At 30.4% G+C, this 18,954-nt stretch overlaps 1 protein-coding gene across 1 annotated transcript in view; it reads left to right on the forward strand.

The window, feature by feature from the left end:
• The first annotated feature begins 2,878 nt into the window (after nucleotides 1-2,878).
• LOC106644035 (sorbitol dehydrogenase) overlaps nucleotides 2,879-18,954 on the forward strand; it is a 185,068-nt gene continuing 168,992 nt past the window's right edge. The window contains exons 1-4 of the mRNA XM_089598079.1: nucleotides 2,879-2,937; nucleotides 3,095-3,120; nucleotides 6,903-7,060; nucleotides 7,300-7,463. Coding sequence (XP_089454205.1) covers nucleotides 2,879-2,937; nucleotides 3,095-3,120; nucleotides 6,903-7,060; nucleotides 7,300-7,463 — 407 coding nt within the window. The remainder of the gene's footprint in view (nucleotides 2,938-3,094; nucleotides 3,121-6,902; nucleotides 7,061-7,299; nucleotides 7,464-18,954) is intronic.

Here is an 18,954-nt window from a genome sequence, read left to right on the forward strand (position 1 = left end):
ATCCACAAAGAAGTTATCTCAACTCCAGAGATTATAGTTCGCCTTAGCCTAGCGCTTTTGGCATGTTGGTTCGTCAAAAGAATGACAAAATATTGACACACATTAATTTCAACTACTGCGAGAAAGTTCACGCAGAGAAAACAAGACGCACCATCACAAAATTACCAAGGAAAAAAAAATACCACGGAGAAGAGCTCCTGTGGACGCTCAATTATGTTTTGTCCCGACTTCATCGCGTACAGCAAAAACTGCCCATTTAAGTTTTTAAAACAAAATACGCTTGGTCGTAAATAACATATTATGGAAGAAAGAGTATTTTCGCAAAGCTATTCAGGAGGCTAGTCGAAACATAACATTAGACAAGGCAGTGTAGAGGAGGCTGAACTACAGATATTTGCATCGTGAAGTAAGTGCACTGTCAGGACATCCGTAGACCGATGTCTACGAGCTCTTTTGTCAACAACAAGCAGCTTTGGATGGTCACGCAATAACTTATGCTGGTTTTCTCGAAACAAAAAATTTTGGAGGAAAGGACAACCTAACCAATTTACCTCATTTCAGCACTTGCCAAGACTAGGAAACTGAATTGCTAAATATGCGATCATGCAAGCAATGTGCCCATCACTATATTAATTATAGATATCTAGACATACAAGCAAAGTGCATCTTTGAACGGACCAAAGAAAACCATGTAAGAGAACTGACAAACCAATAATACTGTTAAAGCTGTAGAAGACCCTCAGACCTTAGTACAACTCATCGATTTACCTGAATTAGACGATCTTAAAGATTCTTATGTATCTTTTCTCCTTTTTATATAAAAAAAAAAAAGTGACATAACTAAATAAATAAAAAAAATTAAAAAACAACGACATACATCAAAAAACAAACAAAGAAACTTCACACAAAACACAAAAATTACACCCTCACAGAAAACACGCACACAGAAGACAAACAATAACAAATAAACAAATAAAAAAATATTATCAAAAAAAACATATGTATGTATGAAAATCAAAGAATAAGAAAATAAATAAATCAATTAATAAAGAGATTGATGAAAAACAAAGTTAAAAAAAAAAAATTCTAAAATGGCACGCACTAAAAAAAAGTACATAGAACACCTTTAACGAAAAAAACAAAAAAAGACATACTTGCATAAATGTACCAAGGAACACTATTGTAAGTTTTCGACAGAAAATTTCCACATGTATATTATAAGGTAAATGCAAGAGAATTATAATATGTGTAGCTCATTCACTCATCACTTGAAACTTTCTTTTATCGCAATAACATATATGCCACTACCTAATCCCACCATTCGCACACCAACCTCTAACTTATTTTTTTTGAATTCACCAAGCGTTGCATTCATGGACCCATGAACTATAATATTAATCCTAAGTGCTACATATTTGTTGGAAAGGTACGTAAAAACCATTGATAAAAAGATACGAAAAGTCGGGACGACTCTCCCAACTACACACATGCAAGCAGGAAACGGACCATCGACAAAAGCTGGTATTGAGATACATCTCATTTAAAGCAGCTCTTTACATATATGGTGTAAGGCAAATACGTGCATTGGATAGAACTTGCAAACAATTTCTTGTATAGCCTCATTTAAGTTATGGTAATAAATATGTTACTGGACACGTTCAAATTCATTTCTGAAATTGGCATTAAACACCAAGCAACGTTAGTATTCAAGGTAAACCTTAGAAACTCAAACAATAGCCTTCAGCATCGTGAAGTAAGAAAGTTCATAGAACACCTGAAATAGGATTAAGCCAAAGCTCGTGAACGAGAGCCAGCTGCGATCAGCACAGCTGGTAAAACATACGCTGGTCTTTAAGAGCAAATTCCATTGAATGGAAAGGGTTATGAACGTCATGCAACTCCTCAGTGATACAAAATTTGTCTCCTGAATATAAAGCCCCGGAAATATTGCTGTGCATGTACCATGCATTATTTCCAAAGTAATGGAGACACTACCATTGCAAGATGTCAGCTCGAGTGCCCAATCCAGTACACTACTAGAATACGCATAGTGATGTTTGCCATCACTGTAAGTCTGCTTTAAACAAACGTAACTTCAGCATTATTGTCCAGCCATGACCAATTTTCTTTTCTCCTGCCATCACATCGTGAAGTCACCATTACTGCCTTCTTACCACATCAACCTAATACCATTCAAATTTACTGTAAGAATATTTTTAAGAAATTGTACTGACAATAGAAAGAAGAAGCACTTTTGATAGCTTACTAAATCAATTCTTTAAATTTTAATTTTCAATACAGTTGAAGTTAGTAAATAAAGAAAAAAAAGAAAAGGTTATGTATAAAACAGTATATAAAATCATAAATAATAGTTATATCCCAAAACACCGTGCTTCATAGGTACGTCACTTACTGCATTATAAAGAATAAAATAATTGTGGCTATAAGCTAATATTGTAGTATATAATACTAATAGGTAACGACAATATTTTATGCAAACGTAACCATAGCTATGTTCTAATTGTGTAAGACATGTATCCGTCAAACGCGAGCCAATATTAATAGGCACAAACTTACCTGGCAAGTAAAAACTTAAGGCGAACGTATCACGTCTAGTGACATCTACTTACAGTAGGTATCAAATACCATCACCTATCGGCTCCACCCACGGATGGATACTAACGCATGCTCAATTAGTCTCGTGCTCACCAGCAACTACCGCTTCAGAATTCCATCCTCACCAAATTTAACATCTGATCTAGGGCTGCATATGCTCCTCTTTTTCCAGAATGTATTAATCAAAATAATCCTTGACTCATCTCGGGTCCCACTCCTGATTATCGATTTAATTTAGGGAATTTAGGGTTTAAATAGAACCATGCCCTGTGAGCTCATCCTCTTTTCTGGAGAGACCACCGACGGACAAGCAAGTAGCCAGTATTTACTTAAGCAAATTATATTATTAAACGTTCGTCTAGATGTTTAAATTTTCGTTATTGTATTTGTAAACTAATAAAACCAGTTCCACTAACTGTTTCATTAAGCTTTCCATTTCGTATAATATAGTGCCAACTTGACACGCCTTCTACTCCAGGACAGGAAAACTGTCAGATTCTGATCGTCCATTAGTCGTGAAGGTAGGGATAAATTACTTTCAAAATTTTAACTACATTACAAACGCTGCTGAATGCAAACAGATTTGCTATCTGTGCCCTGCACGCTACATTTACGTTGAAGAGCCACGACGTAGCAATTGATTGAGGAATTACTATTTTAAAACAACAAAAAGGGTGTGAGCTCAATAGTATGTAGGTAAGTTAATAGTGGAAATGATCGGACGTAAAGGGATGTTAGATCAATATATTTGTGGATCCCGTAAGCTTTAGCTATTTGTGTATGTGTTTGTGAAAGATATAGATTGTTGTACTTACGGATTAGATAATCTCTTTGGTTATAATGCTTAAAAAGTTCATATAGAAGTTCTTGTAATTATTTGAAAAGATTTTTGCTTATCTTTATGTGCGTGCTTGTATCATCGAGTAAAAACAACATTGTTATATTATACGTCTCTCTTTCAATGCAAACTGTCACATTACCCTTATCGGCTTTTGAAGGCTTTATGTTTTCATTGTTTTTTATGAAATTTTTTATTTTAAAAATAATTTTCTTATTATTTTTTACTGATTTGTTTGTTTTACATTTGAATAATCATTGCTACAAAAAAATTTACAAACCTGACCCCTTAATTTGTTCTTAATAGCATCATCTAATTTACATTTGTTTACAAAAGTTTTAAAATTTTTTACTACAGTTACACTCTTCTGTATACTAAAGGTCAAAAGTTGACACTTTAATTTTGGTTCCAAAGCTTTAAGGTCTGTAAAATTTTTCGGAATACCGTAAAGAATGTTTCTTTTGAGGGTATGCTATTGAATGTAATTACAGTTTTAATTTTATTAGAGTTAGAACCTTAGACGTTGAAAACAATAGCAAAAAGCACCTCATAATCTTAAATATTATTTATTATAGATACGTAGAATACTATTTATCGACAGAAGAATACAAAACATCTTATCTATGTATACAAACATAGTTCTTAAAATAACTTGAACCTTTTTAAGTTGCTTAACCGTTCCACACGTATAACAGTCTTATCAGCACTTATTAAACTTTTGACTGCTGATGGAGACAGTCTACTCCTTACCTACTATTACTCGTTAAACTCTTCCATCAGAAGATTATTTGATACATCATTTTAATACATTGTTTTATTTCTAATTGTTTGTAGATAAGTTAACTTTGAGAATTTACTATGTGCACTGCGAAGAATCTTGTTTTAAGTAACTGTGTATTTGTATATATTTAATAAAGCCTGATAAGGGCAATACTATCATTGTCAAAACGTCGCACGATGTATTGTGTGTTATAATTCTTGCCCCCCAAAAAAAATACAATAAGATTGATATCATGGCGAAAGATATGAGGAATTATGTTGACTCTCACTTTTAATCGAAGACAGATCAATGTCAACTTGGTTTGTTCAACACAATCTCAAAACTTTTCGGACTTAAAACATCAAAGTTACTTATGGATTGAACAGATACTCTGAGATCCGTTATTAAATTTTCAGCCAGACTTTGGTTTCTGATACCTTGTAGAAGAGACGATGTGACTTCATGACATATCCGAGATAAGTGTTAAAATTCCGACAAAACTTTTTTACGTAGTCTATTGTGTAAAAAATTGATTTTAAAATACAAAAATTTAGTTATGCGTTGATTACTTTGTTTTAGAATAAAGTGTCTACATATTATTAAAAAATCTTTAAAATCTGGATTTACAGAATCAAGAATTAAGAGTAGTGATACACTGTTAGAAAAAAACGGTACATAACAATATTTTTATATAAGTTGAAGAGAAATGTGAGAAAATGTACAAAAATCTTGTAAAAAAATAAAAACATGAATTTGAAAAATTAGATTAAACAGATCAACTAGAAGTTTACTCCACTGATAAAGAAAACTAAGTAAAAAATTCAACACAAGTACCCATTCCTAATAACTTTATAGACAATGTAGCTTTAGGACCAAAATTAAATTTTAAACCTTCGACCTCTAGTATACATAATAGCGTGATTGTAGTAAAAATTGGGTAAATTAAAGGAACAAATGTAAATAAGATAAGACTATTAAAAAAAATGTAAAAGGACACATCAGTAAATTTGTTTGTAGCAATAATTTGGAAAATGTAAATCATGAAACAGATACAAAATTATACAAGAAAAATATAAAAATAAAGAGTTTTATTAAAAACAATCGAAATGAAATGTTTACGAAAGGTGATAAGGGCAATGTGACAGCTTGTATTGAAAGAGAAACGTATTATGAAAGACTGTTGTCCTTACTCAATGATATAAGCACACGTATAAAGATAAGCAAAAATCTTTTTAAACAGTTACAAGAACATGTATATGAAATTCTTAAGCATTATAACCAAAGAGATTATCTAACCCGTACATACAACAATCTATATCTTTCACAAACACATACACATATAGTTAAAACTTACGGGATCCCAAGAATATATTAATCTGACATCCCTTTACGTCCGATCATTTCCACTATTAACTTACCTACATACTATTGAGCTCACACCCTTTTTGTTGTTTTAAAATAGTAATTCCTTAATCAATTGCTACGTCGTGACTCCTCAACGTAACTTTAGCGTACGAGTATTTAAATGCAGCGTGTAGGGCACAGACAGCAAATCTGTTTGCGTTCAGCAGTGTTTGCAATGTAGTAAAAACTTTGAAAGTAATTCACCCGTACCTTCACGAGTTATGGACGATCAGAATCTGACAGTTTTGTCGTACATAATAGCATGATACCGTGCATTACTGGCTCAAACTTTTATGTACCACGACCGTGCTACTTGATTTTGCCGCGTAAGCGAAATTTATCTTAATTATATAATAGTTAATTACAAATATAAATATGGAAAACGATTCTATAACAATAACGTTTTTCCACGTTCTTAGTAAAATAAATTGTTCTTATACTTTGTCGACCTATAATTTTCAAAGATTATTATTTTAATTGAAATAATTTTAGTTTTCCATGAGCGTTCCACTTACTATTTCCATAAACAAATTCTATACTTAAGAGCGTCTTAAAATTAATTCACGCTGCCATTTTTTTTCTTATGGATAGTTACGTCTTGGACTTTTAAGATCAGATGTATATTTAAAAACCAGAGTACACAAATAGTATATGACAAAGAAAATAATGAAAGTGCAGTGATTTTTCAAATGCATGAAGGATATTAGAAAACTTTGAAATTTAATACAACCAAAATCAAACGATTTAAACATTGATATATGAAAAGTAGGTAAGGCCTCAACAAAGGACGCTATGTACATTTTTAGATTGTTCAAAACGTCCTTAAGTTTTGCAGATTGTTAATTCTAAATTAAAGCATTCTGATCTTGTCACAAAAACCAGGTAAACCTGTCGTTATAGTAGTGTGGAGAAAAATTAGCTATAACGTAAAAATTAACTATAAAAATGTTTTAACATGCAAAAAAGTAAGCAAGCTCTTCGTTTAGAATGTTTGTTAATACAAGGACATGAGAAGCAAGAAATTAGTTCCAAAATCGTAATTAGAAGAAAAAATTGTTATTATACATTCTTGCAAAAACTTTTATTTAAAGTTGTACTAAATTTTTATTTATTAACACAGATTAATTAGATGCCCCTATGATACTTGGATCAAGATAAGCTAGCTGAAGTAAATATAGGTTTTGACAAAAATTTTTACCACTTTTCACTACTTCCAAAGTTTATTTTGTCAACAAACTTATATTTTGAACTAATCGGAACAAAATTTTTGGAATGTTTCAGAAGTGTTATTAAAAATTGGATGGGTTGGCATATGTGGATCAGATGTTCATTACTTAACGCATGGCAGAATTGGAGAGTTTATAGTAAAAAATCCAATGATTATTGGGCATGAGTCCTCTGGAACCGTCTTTAAACTTGGACAAAACGTTACAAAATTTAAAGTATGAGCTTATTATAAAAATTTAAATATTATTTTTATAATTTTACATAAAGATCAAATTGATTTAATCACATTTGTGATACTAAGATCTTAGTTTCGTGAAACTAAAGATAAAGTATTATTTTTTAATAATTAATTCAAAGTTTTTTTGTGAAGAATATATTTTTTTAATTCATGATGATATGGTTGATCTTTATACACTAAATTAATTTAAAAAAAACTAATGTCATGTGATTTAAGGTTGGAGATAGAGTGGCTATTGAACCAGGAGTACCTTGTCGGTGTTGCAACCATTGTAAAAGTGGTAAATATAATTTGTGTCCAGACATTGTATTTTGCGCAACCCCTCCTAACCATGGAACACTTCGACGATACTACCCACATCCCGCTGATTTTTGTTACAAGTAAGGATTATTTACTTATATCAACTGTCTTTTGTTCATGAAGAAAGGATAAGAGCTCTTGAAATGTAATAAGCAATAACATAAATACATTTTCCTTTTAAACATAATTTTTACAATATTGTAAGAAGTTTTTCTACCAAATGCCATACGTCGTTGTAGTTATTGAAAAAAAAAAATTTTCGTATTATGTTGTCACAATTTTTGGTTATATTTTCTTAATTCTTATGACGTAAATACTACATTGTAAAACGATATTCAAAAGAGTTTCAGAAGTTCCGTATGGGTTAAGCACATTAATTAAAAATTTATTGTTTTGTTATAAAATTAAGGTACAATTTTTTTATTGGAACAGTTTTTCTCTCTCAGCTGCATTTCACACTTTCACGTTTAAGGCCCAGTGAACAATAAATATGAAGGCAAGAATCGAGATTTACAAAGATTACTTATATATTTTCAATTAGCTTAGTAACTATGGTGCTCGTATATTGATACAAGAACATGAAACTTTTTTTCTGGACGTGTTAAAGTTGTACCTTTAAAACAATAAAAAACATTCTTTTGCAAAGCTTATTAAACTAACAAGTAGTAACTTAGGCTTCATTTATTTATTTTAATTTTTACGGTCATTGTTTGATAAGTTGGTGTCTTACTTATTGGAGTATGCATACTTATGAGCAGTACTTCAATACATTTTAATTTCAGCTGGTGCATACACTTTTTAGCAAGACAACGTAGTAAGATCAAGAGTATCCACTCCTATGATTATATGACATCGCTAAACAAAGCCATAAGAAACAGTGCTTGTTTTTAAAGATAACTTAAATATTACTGTTAAAATATTAAGCACTTACAGATAGCCAAGATTGTACAAATGCTAGTTCGCCATAATCTAATATGTTTTAAAAATCTGGGGTAGTATTCAGACTGAAACCTTCGATCTAATGTACTTCTAGGTATATCCTGAAGTATTTAAAATCTACAGCAAAGGTTGTCTTCAGGCTTTAAAATTATATTACTCTTAGAATATTCATAAACCCTGCTCAACTTCTCATATTATATTCCAAGACTTATGTGCACCAGTACAATGAACAAAAGCTGCAATTATCATTTATTAATCCTTTTCAATTATCCTCGGAATAATTCCTTACCTTAACTAAGTGCACACATGGACAAAGATTAGTAGACAGATTGCTGACTGTAATGCTACGATGCAAGCTCACTTTTGGCCACTGTTTTAAGTGCCCTGCCGCTGCCAAGCGGTCGAGCCAGGCGCACATATTTTTTTTTTTATTTGAGAAGCGTTGAGGGGACATGCCGAGTGCGTGCCTACGGATTCATGTAAAAATGGGCATGTAGGCACATACTTTGGGGATTCATGCTAAGTGTTCACTTGCCGAGTCGCGTGGAAATGTGCATGTAGGCACACATTATGACGACGCATAGAAGGGGTATGACTATATAAAGAGCCTGTAAAGAGGAGAAAAGTGCTTCTATGCTTCTAACTGTTACTACATATAAGTATATATGTAAAATGCAGCTGAGCAGAGCAAATGTGTACGATGAGTGAAGCGATCAGTGTATTTCTATTCTAGTATCGCATTCTAGTACGTCGATACACTTCAACCTGATATGATAAATATGAATGCTTTTTTCCTTTTCCTTTTCTTTTTCATTTTCCTTTTCAGATTTTTATGCTAACACGTCGTGATAACCATTAACTATAGCCAAGCTTTAGAGGTTTTCTATGAACATATGCCACTTTTAAACTATAGTAGGCATGTTGCATCGATAGCCGAGACAGCTTATGCTCCCGTAACGACGAGTATCATATTTTGGCCCTGGATATAATTTCTGACATTTTTTTTCCTGCAATTCAACAGATGTTTGTTGCATTATTATTAAAAATTTTTCGAATAATTTTTCAGTATTTATTAATATAACATGCTTCATGCTGTTTCATAAAAGGTCAGTACAAAGACAACTTTACCTAGGTATTTTCATTCAACAATAACAAAACAATTAGCCACTCCTTCAGTTTCCATGCAAATTATTTTAAGATCGTCCTCTACGTTTTAGACTGATTCCCGCGTTAAGACAGGCGACTGTCTTATGTCTTATAGCTGAACGGCCTACCACCCATGCCGTGCCGTGAGCTGCTTTTATGCATTGTTGTGACAGTCTGCAGCTAACGTACTTTCTCATTGTTTTGTGTTCTACATACACACATGGACCATTAGTAAGACAAATACCGAGATTTAACATTGTTCTGATTAAATTTTTTTCTGATCTGTATACCTCGTGTGTACACGCGTTGCATATGATACTTAGTGTGTGAACAAGTGCATGACTAAATAAAGTGAAACAACGTAAACAAAGGTTTTTTTGGTCGGAGGTTACATCAGCGAGTTATGATTTGCTGTCATGGCAGCCGCTTGTTGCAGGTTTTTTATACACTTAATTAAAGTTATTGTGTATACTGTAATAAAAGCAATGACAATGTAAACAAACTGGTTTTGGTAAGAATTTTTGCTTTCTCGTCATCGATAAATTTGCTTTTGGCTATTTTGCGAATATATGAATATTATATATATACTAGTAGGGCTCCGCCCCTGTGCATGCTCTGCGCGCCAACCCCCCCTTTTACTGTGTTATAAGTATTATTTTTTCAAAATAAGGTTTGTGTAAGTATTTCTTAAAACCTTAAAGAATGATAAAATTAGTTGTTAGTATGAAAACAATATGTTGAAGTATATTTCACAGAATTCGAAAAGCGTTAGAAATCATTGATAGGACTTTAAAAGATTTATCTAGTAGTAATAAACCTTTTGAAATTAAAATAAAAATTTTAGGTGGAGATTTTCGTCAAATTCAAATTAGGAGAAGGCAAAATTTAAACTTTTATAATTCCTTAGGCATGGATAACAAATGATGTATGTTCTAAAATCTTTAATAATGATGATAATTCTTTTATAAGTAAAGCTATATTAACATCTCACAATGAATACACTCATTTTGAGACGAAAAAATTTTTAATAATATGGTAGGAACAATAGTAACGTACTATAGTATTGATAAAGCAACTCACAAAGAAGTAGATAAGTCAGATGATAATATTTATATTATTTTCCTACAGAATAGTTAAATAGTGTTAAAGAAGGTCTTCCTCCACATGAATTGAATTGAAGTCTTTATTCCAAGAATAACACTACAAACAAGCAATTTTTCTTTGCTACTATTTTTATCGTACAGAAAACAATTTCCATTTACCTTAGCTTTTTCTATGACTATCAATAAATTTAAAAGTCAAAGTTTTGATGCCTTAGGAGTATACCTTAGAAAGCGATTATTTTCTTATGGGCAATTATATGTTGCATTGTCTAGATGTAGAAACCCAAAAAAAATTGTTATCCAAATTGAATCAGAAAACAAATTCGAAATTAAAAACATTTTTTGGAATGAAATTTTAGAGTAACAACAAAACTATTCTATTGTTCATTACTATTTTTATACTTTTTTGCAAATTTTATCTTTTATCAAAAAAGCAAATTTCAGTATAGCCTAGTACCCAGATTTATGTAATCATAAACAATCCGTTTTTTGTAATGTATTTCCAGATACACCATCATGGATGCAAAATTTTTATTAGCGTGACAAATGTAACTCAAAATTTTTAAATCAAGAATGTCTATCATCGCACGAAAAAATTTACAAAAAAAACTTTTTTCTATGTGATAAGTGTAGCATTATAATATCAGACAAGAAAAACTATTTGCGTCACACAAAGGATTGCCAAAACATTGAAAAAAGTTTTAAGTGTATTAAAAAATTGTTCAAAAAAACTTTTGTCAGAAATGTGAAAAAGGTTATAAAAGAGCTGAGCACAAAAAAGACATTTTAGAGTATATAATCAAAATAAACATCGTAAGTAAGATAATCGTAACAAAATTTTTCGTTATGTTTAAATAAAATTATATGTAAAAATTAGACCACTTGTAACAGTTAATATATAAGGCTTTACGAATATATTTACATTATATATGGGGAAGGTGGAGGGAGCTGGAGGGAAGTTGGGAGGAAAGCGGGGGGGAGGTGGGGGAGTGGGGGGGAGTTAGCAATAAAGTAGGATTACTCGAAAAATGCAAGAAAATGAAATAATAACTTTCTTATGTGGGGGGGAGCTGAGGGGGAGCTGGGGGGAGCAGGGGGGAGTAAAACCTTGCTTTAATTCTTACGACAATACAATATAGGAAGATATACATATTTATATCCTTTAAAATGCTTACTGCTGTAAAATAAATAAATGTACTTCAGTTTGTTGTATTAGAACTTTTACGGTTGTTTGATGATGAAAAACGTAGGATTGCAAAGATTGACTAAAACTTTTTATTTGCATTTCTATATTATATGATAATGTTAAATAATTGTGGTACTACTGATGAAGCCGTAAAACGTTTAATAGAAGCTAATTGAAGTGTTACAAAACTGCATAGATTTTTTGATGATTTTGCACTGCAAGTTTAATGAGTCATTAAAACCGTTTAGTAAGATTTAAGATATAAAATATTTTTTGAATTAGCGTAATATTTTACAACTTAAAAAAAATAACCTTCGAACCTTTTGGAATGACAATAATGATGCTATTTATATGTTGCGGATCATAAAGGAAGTTTAGTTATTTTAATTAGCTGCTAGAAATGCACTCGTACTTTTAAAAATAATTTGTCGGCTGAGTACAAGATAAAAAGTCTTTCTAGAGTGACTGACAGAAATAAGCCTTTATAGATTTCTTGGGAAAATAAAGTCTTTTTTAACTCAGGGACAAAATAAACTATTTTTAACTCAATTTTATTTCTTTGATTATAATGTGGAAATCTAGATTTGGATACATAAAATAAAATAAAATACTTAAGAAATAATTAGTAGTTTGAACTTTTATTACTGGGGAGCAGGAGCCGATCACTTGATAATTATTATTATCTTAACACTTAATAACATGACTATTATTGAACTAAGTAGAGTTTGTAGACATTTGGACTTAATTGTAGGCGCAAAAGTTGTCCATAATGTGTTTTATCTAAGCACCTACATTGTTTAGTATTATTTTATTTATGAATATTTGTGCATAGAAATTAAGTGTTACTGTAATTCAATTTTGACTAAGTTTCATTTCCTTATAATTATAAATTTTAATCCTGACGAGGCTATCAGCAAGACAGCGAAATATTAATAGATGTTAATAAATTATAAATAAATAGACATGCTCCAAATTTTTCAATTTGCATTTAAATTTTATTAATATTATTATAATTTTAATTATTGTTATTAATTTTATATGACCTTCTATCATCAATAAATGTTTCATTAATTTTTCAACAATGTGGCCAGTAGGAGATCTTTGTTGCCTGGAAATAAATGACAATGTTATTTACTAATGCTTAATTAATTAACACAGATGTATATACATACATATTTACTTGTATGGCTAACTTGAGGTTAAAGGAAAAAAATTTACTCGAAGATACCCTTTTTTTAACTTCATTTAAATAAGCTTTCTCATGCCTTCTACTTTAAAAAGACTTTAGTTTGCGCTGAGCCAACTTGATTATTCTAAGATTTGAGGAATTTCGAAAAAAACTCTTATACAATGTGTAAAAATAGAAGATGTAGCTACTTCATGCTGTATAAAATAAGATTTTGTTAAACATCAAGTTAAAATTATGAGTAAGAAAGTTATTCTCTCAATCTTGATAAAACACTGAACAAAGATAGAGAAAAAGCATACAAAAATGTTAAACATTGCATAGTTAAATCTATTAACTGATTCTCAAAATGCGACTGATTTTCACCAAAAAAATTGTTTTATTGTTAAAAATGAGACTGTATAATGTATAAAGATATTAACCAAGATGTAGTTATTTTAGTTTTGTACTATGCAAAACTATTGTATGCATGATACAACTTTTTTTATTGGAATAATACAACACTTTGCTGTAAAAAATCCAGAAATCGTCACTAGCTATGACTTGACTATTGTTCTTTCTGAGCTACAATAATAATATAAAAATGTTATTCGTCTGAGCCCTAAATAATTGACATCGGGATCACACACATGCATGCATACAAATAAGCAGACAGAATTCTGTATGATCTACCAATTATTTACCTCAGTTGTTAAAATTTTTATCATTTTTAATAATACCTTCTTCAAAAGAAGTAAAATATATTAGAAATTTCTTAATAATTATGTGCTGATAGCATCAAGATAATAATCACCAATTTTTTATAATTAAAAAAACAAAACAGAACTATTATAAAGATTTGCTGGTCATCATCGTTAATAATACTATTGAAACAAAAGTAAATTTTTTCAGGCCTTTGAATGTTTCCCCTCATAAATTCACCGTTTATAAGTGCTTGAATGTTGTAAGACGTTTAAATTTTATTTGTTTCCTTCAAAATCAATTGCTTGGAACTATAATATTATTAAATGGTCTTGCAAACTAGAACGTAATAAATTATTAAATGGATTCAGTACTAAAAACGTATTTACTTTGATGTACCTGACAAAAAAATGCTGGAAACATCGATAAATTAAAATAATAATTGTAACGAAAAAATAAAATATAGTAACGGATTGCATTAAAAAAGAACGAGGTGTGGGTCTCAGGACCCCAGCAGAAGTAAAACTTCTTACTTCAATGTTATTTAGCTTGGTATAACAAAAACCGAGGAAATAAGATTAATCCTGATTTTAATACGTTCTTAAAGATACAGAATAAAAATAGTAAAAATTTTATTATTATTACGTATTGGAGCTTGCACGTGCATAAAATACGTCTAAAGTTTTTACTATGGATCCCCCAAAAAAGGGACGTTTGTTCAGTTACACAGGATTAAAATTATTTTTATTTACAATTTGGTATTCGTGCATTTAATATGATGTCATGTATAAACAGTCAATTTATGTTAGAATTATTGTATACAACCGATTTTTAAAGATTTTGGCTACCATAAAAGTATAATGATTTAGTCGATTCGATTAGGACTTATAAAAACAATATACATATACTCGTAGCTGTTTTTCATTGCAAAGTTGTAATTTTAAATGAAACTTGTTTTTAATGATTATTTGTCATTAAGTAATAAAATTCACGCGTGCTTATAACTAATTTTTACTAAATCTTAAAATCAATAATGAGAATGTTGGTTTCAATCACGTAATAATTATTCTAATAATTTATGATAGAGAATAGAAAATAAGCTAGTTTACAGCTAGGATATGCAGGATGTAGCTTTGCCTTTGGAAAATGACTTATTACTTTTAAAATTATTACGATTGTTTGTATTAATCCGTGTAACATATATTTTTGTACCTCAATAAATTTTTTTTTATACGAAAATTATAGTTTGCGTATGTAATTTTTCTTTGAAGATACGACTTTTTTATATTTTAAGAGATTATGTCGTAACAAAAACTCTTCAAAGATTTTGTAATTGTCCATTTTAGTTTTTTAAAGACTGCATGGAAATATACGTTTTTTTCTCGTTGTCTTTAAGATACAGTCAAAAAAAAAAATAATGGAGATGATGCTCGTACACAGTCCAACTTAGTTTCTATTTAGTGTACTTAAAAAAGTTAGTATTTTTAGCCCATTCTACCTTTCTTTCGAAATATAGCGTTTTCTTTTCGTTTTTAAGGGTAAAACTGTCATCTCATACATATTTAATACTTTATGAACGTTTTTTTCACATACATGTATAAATATAATCATAAATTTAATGACCAGGACGTGCAGCACGTATATATGTATACAATATACATACGTATACTTTGACTTTAGTATAAGTACAGCTGTTGTCTTTCTCTTCCATTCTCTTTTCTTCATACCTATATCTTAGTTTAAGCAACCGCATCGATTAAGTGTTTAGTCGTAGCGTAAAACTATGTCTTATCACGTACCTATAATATATATATACATATATAGGTATAGTACTAGCGTGAGGGAAAGGGAGCAAGCAGCATATTTGCAAGAGAAAGAGAGATAGAGCAGTAGTTGGTAGAGTGGCGTGCGCTGTAAAAGAGAAAGACAAAGCGAAAAGGAGTGTCCACAAGAGGAGATTCAGACGAGGGCTTAGGCCGCAGGGTGGGTGACTTCGTTTTTTTGTTACGCATTTTTCTTCATGAAGCTATTCATGGCCCAACATAAGAAGTCTTACTTACAAAAAAAAAAATAAATAAATAAAGTCAGACAGCAATTGGAATAAAGCCATAGATTTTAAAACTATCTTACCAACAGCATAAGCCGTAGCCTCTCAGCTATCCAAACTTCGGACACCATATAATCCAAAGTCAAATATTTTCATTCAAAACCTCCAGAGCTTGGCCTACTGTTCATAGTGATTAAAGTAAGTAAAAATAACGAATTGTATTTAACGTGATTAAAAATTAAACAATAAATACTCTTAAAGTCTGTGCTGACAATTGTCATAATTTAGTTATGTGATTTAATTGTCAAAAACTCATGTTACTAGCCTTCCTTTAACCTTCGTATGTTATAGAGAATCGTTAAATAAAGAAGTTGGTTTTTTCTTATATCAGTATTAGATACTGGAACTTTTTTTTCTATAGAAAATATACCCCCCCCCCTATATTTAAAAATTTCATTCAAGAAGTGTAGTGGGAAAGACTCGTCCCACTTCACACTCGTCACTTGCTTCCGCTTTGCTATACGTGGTAATGTCTATATAGGTAGCTGTAGTCCCTATTTTCACTTCTCTTTTCGTAGGTGCCTATTTAGTATTCTCCTTTCACGGTTCTCTAAAGAATGTGCCTACATGCTCATTTTCACGTGGATTCGTAGGTACATACTTGGCATACTTCTCCCCACTTTTCAAATAAAAAAAATGTGTGCCTAGTTCGACCACTTGGTCTCAATGTGAAGCCCAAAATAGTGGCAAAATGTGAGCTTACGTCATAGCATTGCAGTCAGCAATCTCTCTACTAATCTCGGGTTAGCATAATAAAGTATCTTGTCTGCAATAACTAGTGCACACATACACCTTTTTACTATGATGGTACTATTGCAGATACCTCGTTGATTTAGCATCAAAATTGACTGAAATAATACTTGCACAATAATACATACAGGCCTTTAATATTAGTAGCATTGGCAACTAAACGTTCAAACCTCTTTTTAAATATATATAAAAATGTGGCAACACAGTTCTAGCAAAATTTTTACCTTAGAAATATGAGATGTAATGTGTTTTTAGATAAATTTACTGATTCGAAATGGTATCGTAAATTGTAGCATCTTTTATTTAAAACAAACAATGGTAATAAGGTTAACCTTTATCTTGGTATCCTCAAACCTAGACATAAAGAGTAACTCTTTTAACAAAATTGGACGATGACAGTCGTAAGCTAACATAGTCTTAAATTCATTGTCAAAAAATCTAGCTGTCAACACTAGATCATAAGCTATCAATTTACTAATAAAGCCATGATCAGTTCAACAAAAACTTTTTTTATGTATGACCTTTGGTCAGACCTCATTTAGTCTTCAGGACTTAAAGTAACAAAAAAAGCTGGTTCATATTCCTGTGTCATACTTTTAAGTTTATGGCAATCTTTTTTCTAATATACTTTAGTAGGAAAAGTTAGGGTAAAATAAATAAAGAAAAAGTATTTTAATCAGCCCTGATCAGTTTTTCCATGTACACAATAAATAATGGTTTAAGTTTATGAAAAGTTATCTTAAAACTTATGTGTATAACTCTTGACTGAGAAGAAAGTAGTTGTTTTATCATGACCAAAATCTCATGTATAATATCGTAAAAAAAAGTCCATACTAACTTTTTCCATTAGCCCATTCTGCCCTACCTTCCCGTAGCAGGTAAACAAGTAAAACTTATAGTTTTCATTATAACTAAATTATGAATTGTTTTCAAAATTTTTGAAGACAATCTAGATTATAATTTTGTTAGTTGCTTCCATTTAACATTTGCAAAATATCTTTGACTATAAATGAGTATCCTAAGTTGATTGTAACTATCAATATAAATTCTTTACAGCTCATTTGTCACTTATGTTATAGTATAAGAAAAAAAAAATTATATAATAAACTGGAATCGTGAGTATTTACATCCAAATCTACTCCTAATGAATAAAAAATTCTTTAGTGAGCGATTTCTCTTAGCATACTGCCAACATTTTCTGTAAAGAAACTAATTTATTCAACATTAAAGGCCCGAATCTTTACCTCCGTATTCTAAAACATCAGCAGAAATACGAAACATTTAGTTAAAATAAATACCTGTTTTGTTCTTTTTCTATCATCTTAGTAATAAGTTATAAAATATTCATAATAAGTATCGGATATTGATTTTTTGTTTATGATAGCTATATCAAAACTCGGTCTTATGTTAAATGTCTTGTAGATAAAAGTTCATCCAATGCTCTTTCATAACTTACTTTATACTCTTACGGCAGCTGTACATAGTCCATTGATAATTTAGCATTAGATAAAAGTTAAACGGTTTTATATAGAAAACTTTTTTTTTAATGCCAATGTAAAACTTTTTTTTTTTTTTTAACAATAATATAATCGTTACAAATTTTGTTATTTTCAGTTAGGTGAGTTCAAATCAAAATTTTTAGTTTGCAATGGACATTTTAATAAATGATCAGTTTCAGGACATATCTATTTAAAGATTTCTTCTAAAAGCTTAAGTAACTGAAAAGCTCTTTTAGTTACTTCATCAATTTTAATATACTAAGCCGTACTTCTATTTATAACTTGATTTATTCTTCTCACGGTTTAAAAAATCTTATATTTTTGTATAAAAATAATGTGGCATGTAATTTCTTAGTTTTTTGCAACAGATAACGTTTTAGCTCTGTAGTTTACAAGAAAAATTATTAACATCATTATTGTAAAATTTTTTTGGAAATTTTGAGACAATATCTCCTGACAATCTCACATCCACATACTTCAAAGCATCTTCTATGTTTAAACAATACGTTATGAATATTTTAGTTCATACATACAAGCACACCACAGCAGTAAATCGTTTCACATAAAAATATGGCATAGCTTGTCAATATCGTAAAATAAACTCAGCCTTTAGCGTAGGTAAGGAATACTCAAGGACCATCTAAAAGTTCTATTAAGAATCTTCGAAAACAAAAATTAAAGTTTATTTAGTATTTAACATCAACAGTTTTACAAAAACGATGACACTTTCATGATTTCCTTTTTAAATATTTATACCTGAATAGTTGTTCTATTTCTTAACTGTTTTTCTTAGTAATAAGTAACCTTAAATAATTTATTACTTGAATTATGTCTTTATAACATATATTAATAGAATTATATATAACATTCTCAGCTTCTGTATTCTCTTACAGAGACAAAGACACATCTAATTTAATTATTATGTGTTAAATAAATTTTTTAGTATGTCTTGTGATGTTGATAGAACTATGATT

Source organism: Copidosoma floridanum, unplaced genomic scaffold, assembly GCF_036245765.1.
Source record: "Copidosoma floridanum isolate Cflo_tuat_1 unplaced genomic scaffold, Cflo_Japanese_pri ptg000005l, whole genome shotgun sequence".
Classification (NCBI taxonomy): Eukaryota; Metazoa; Arthropoda; class Insecta; order Hymenoptera; family Encyrtidae; genus Copidosoma; species Copidosoma floridanum.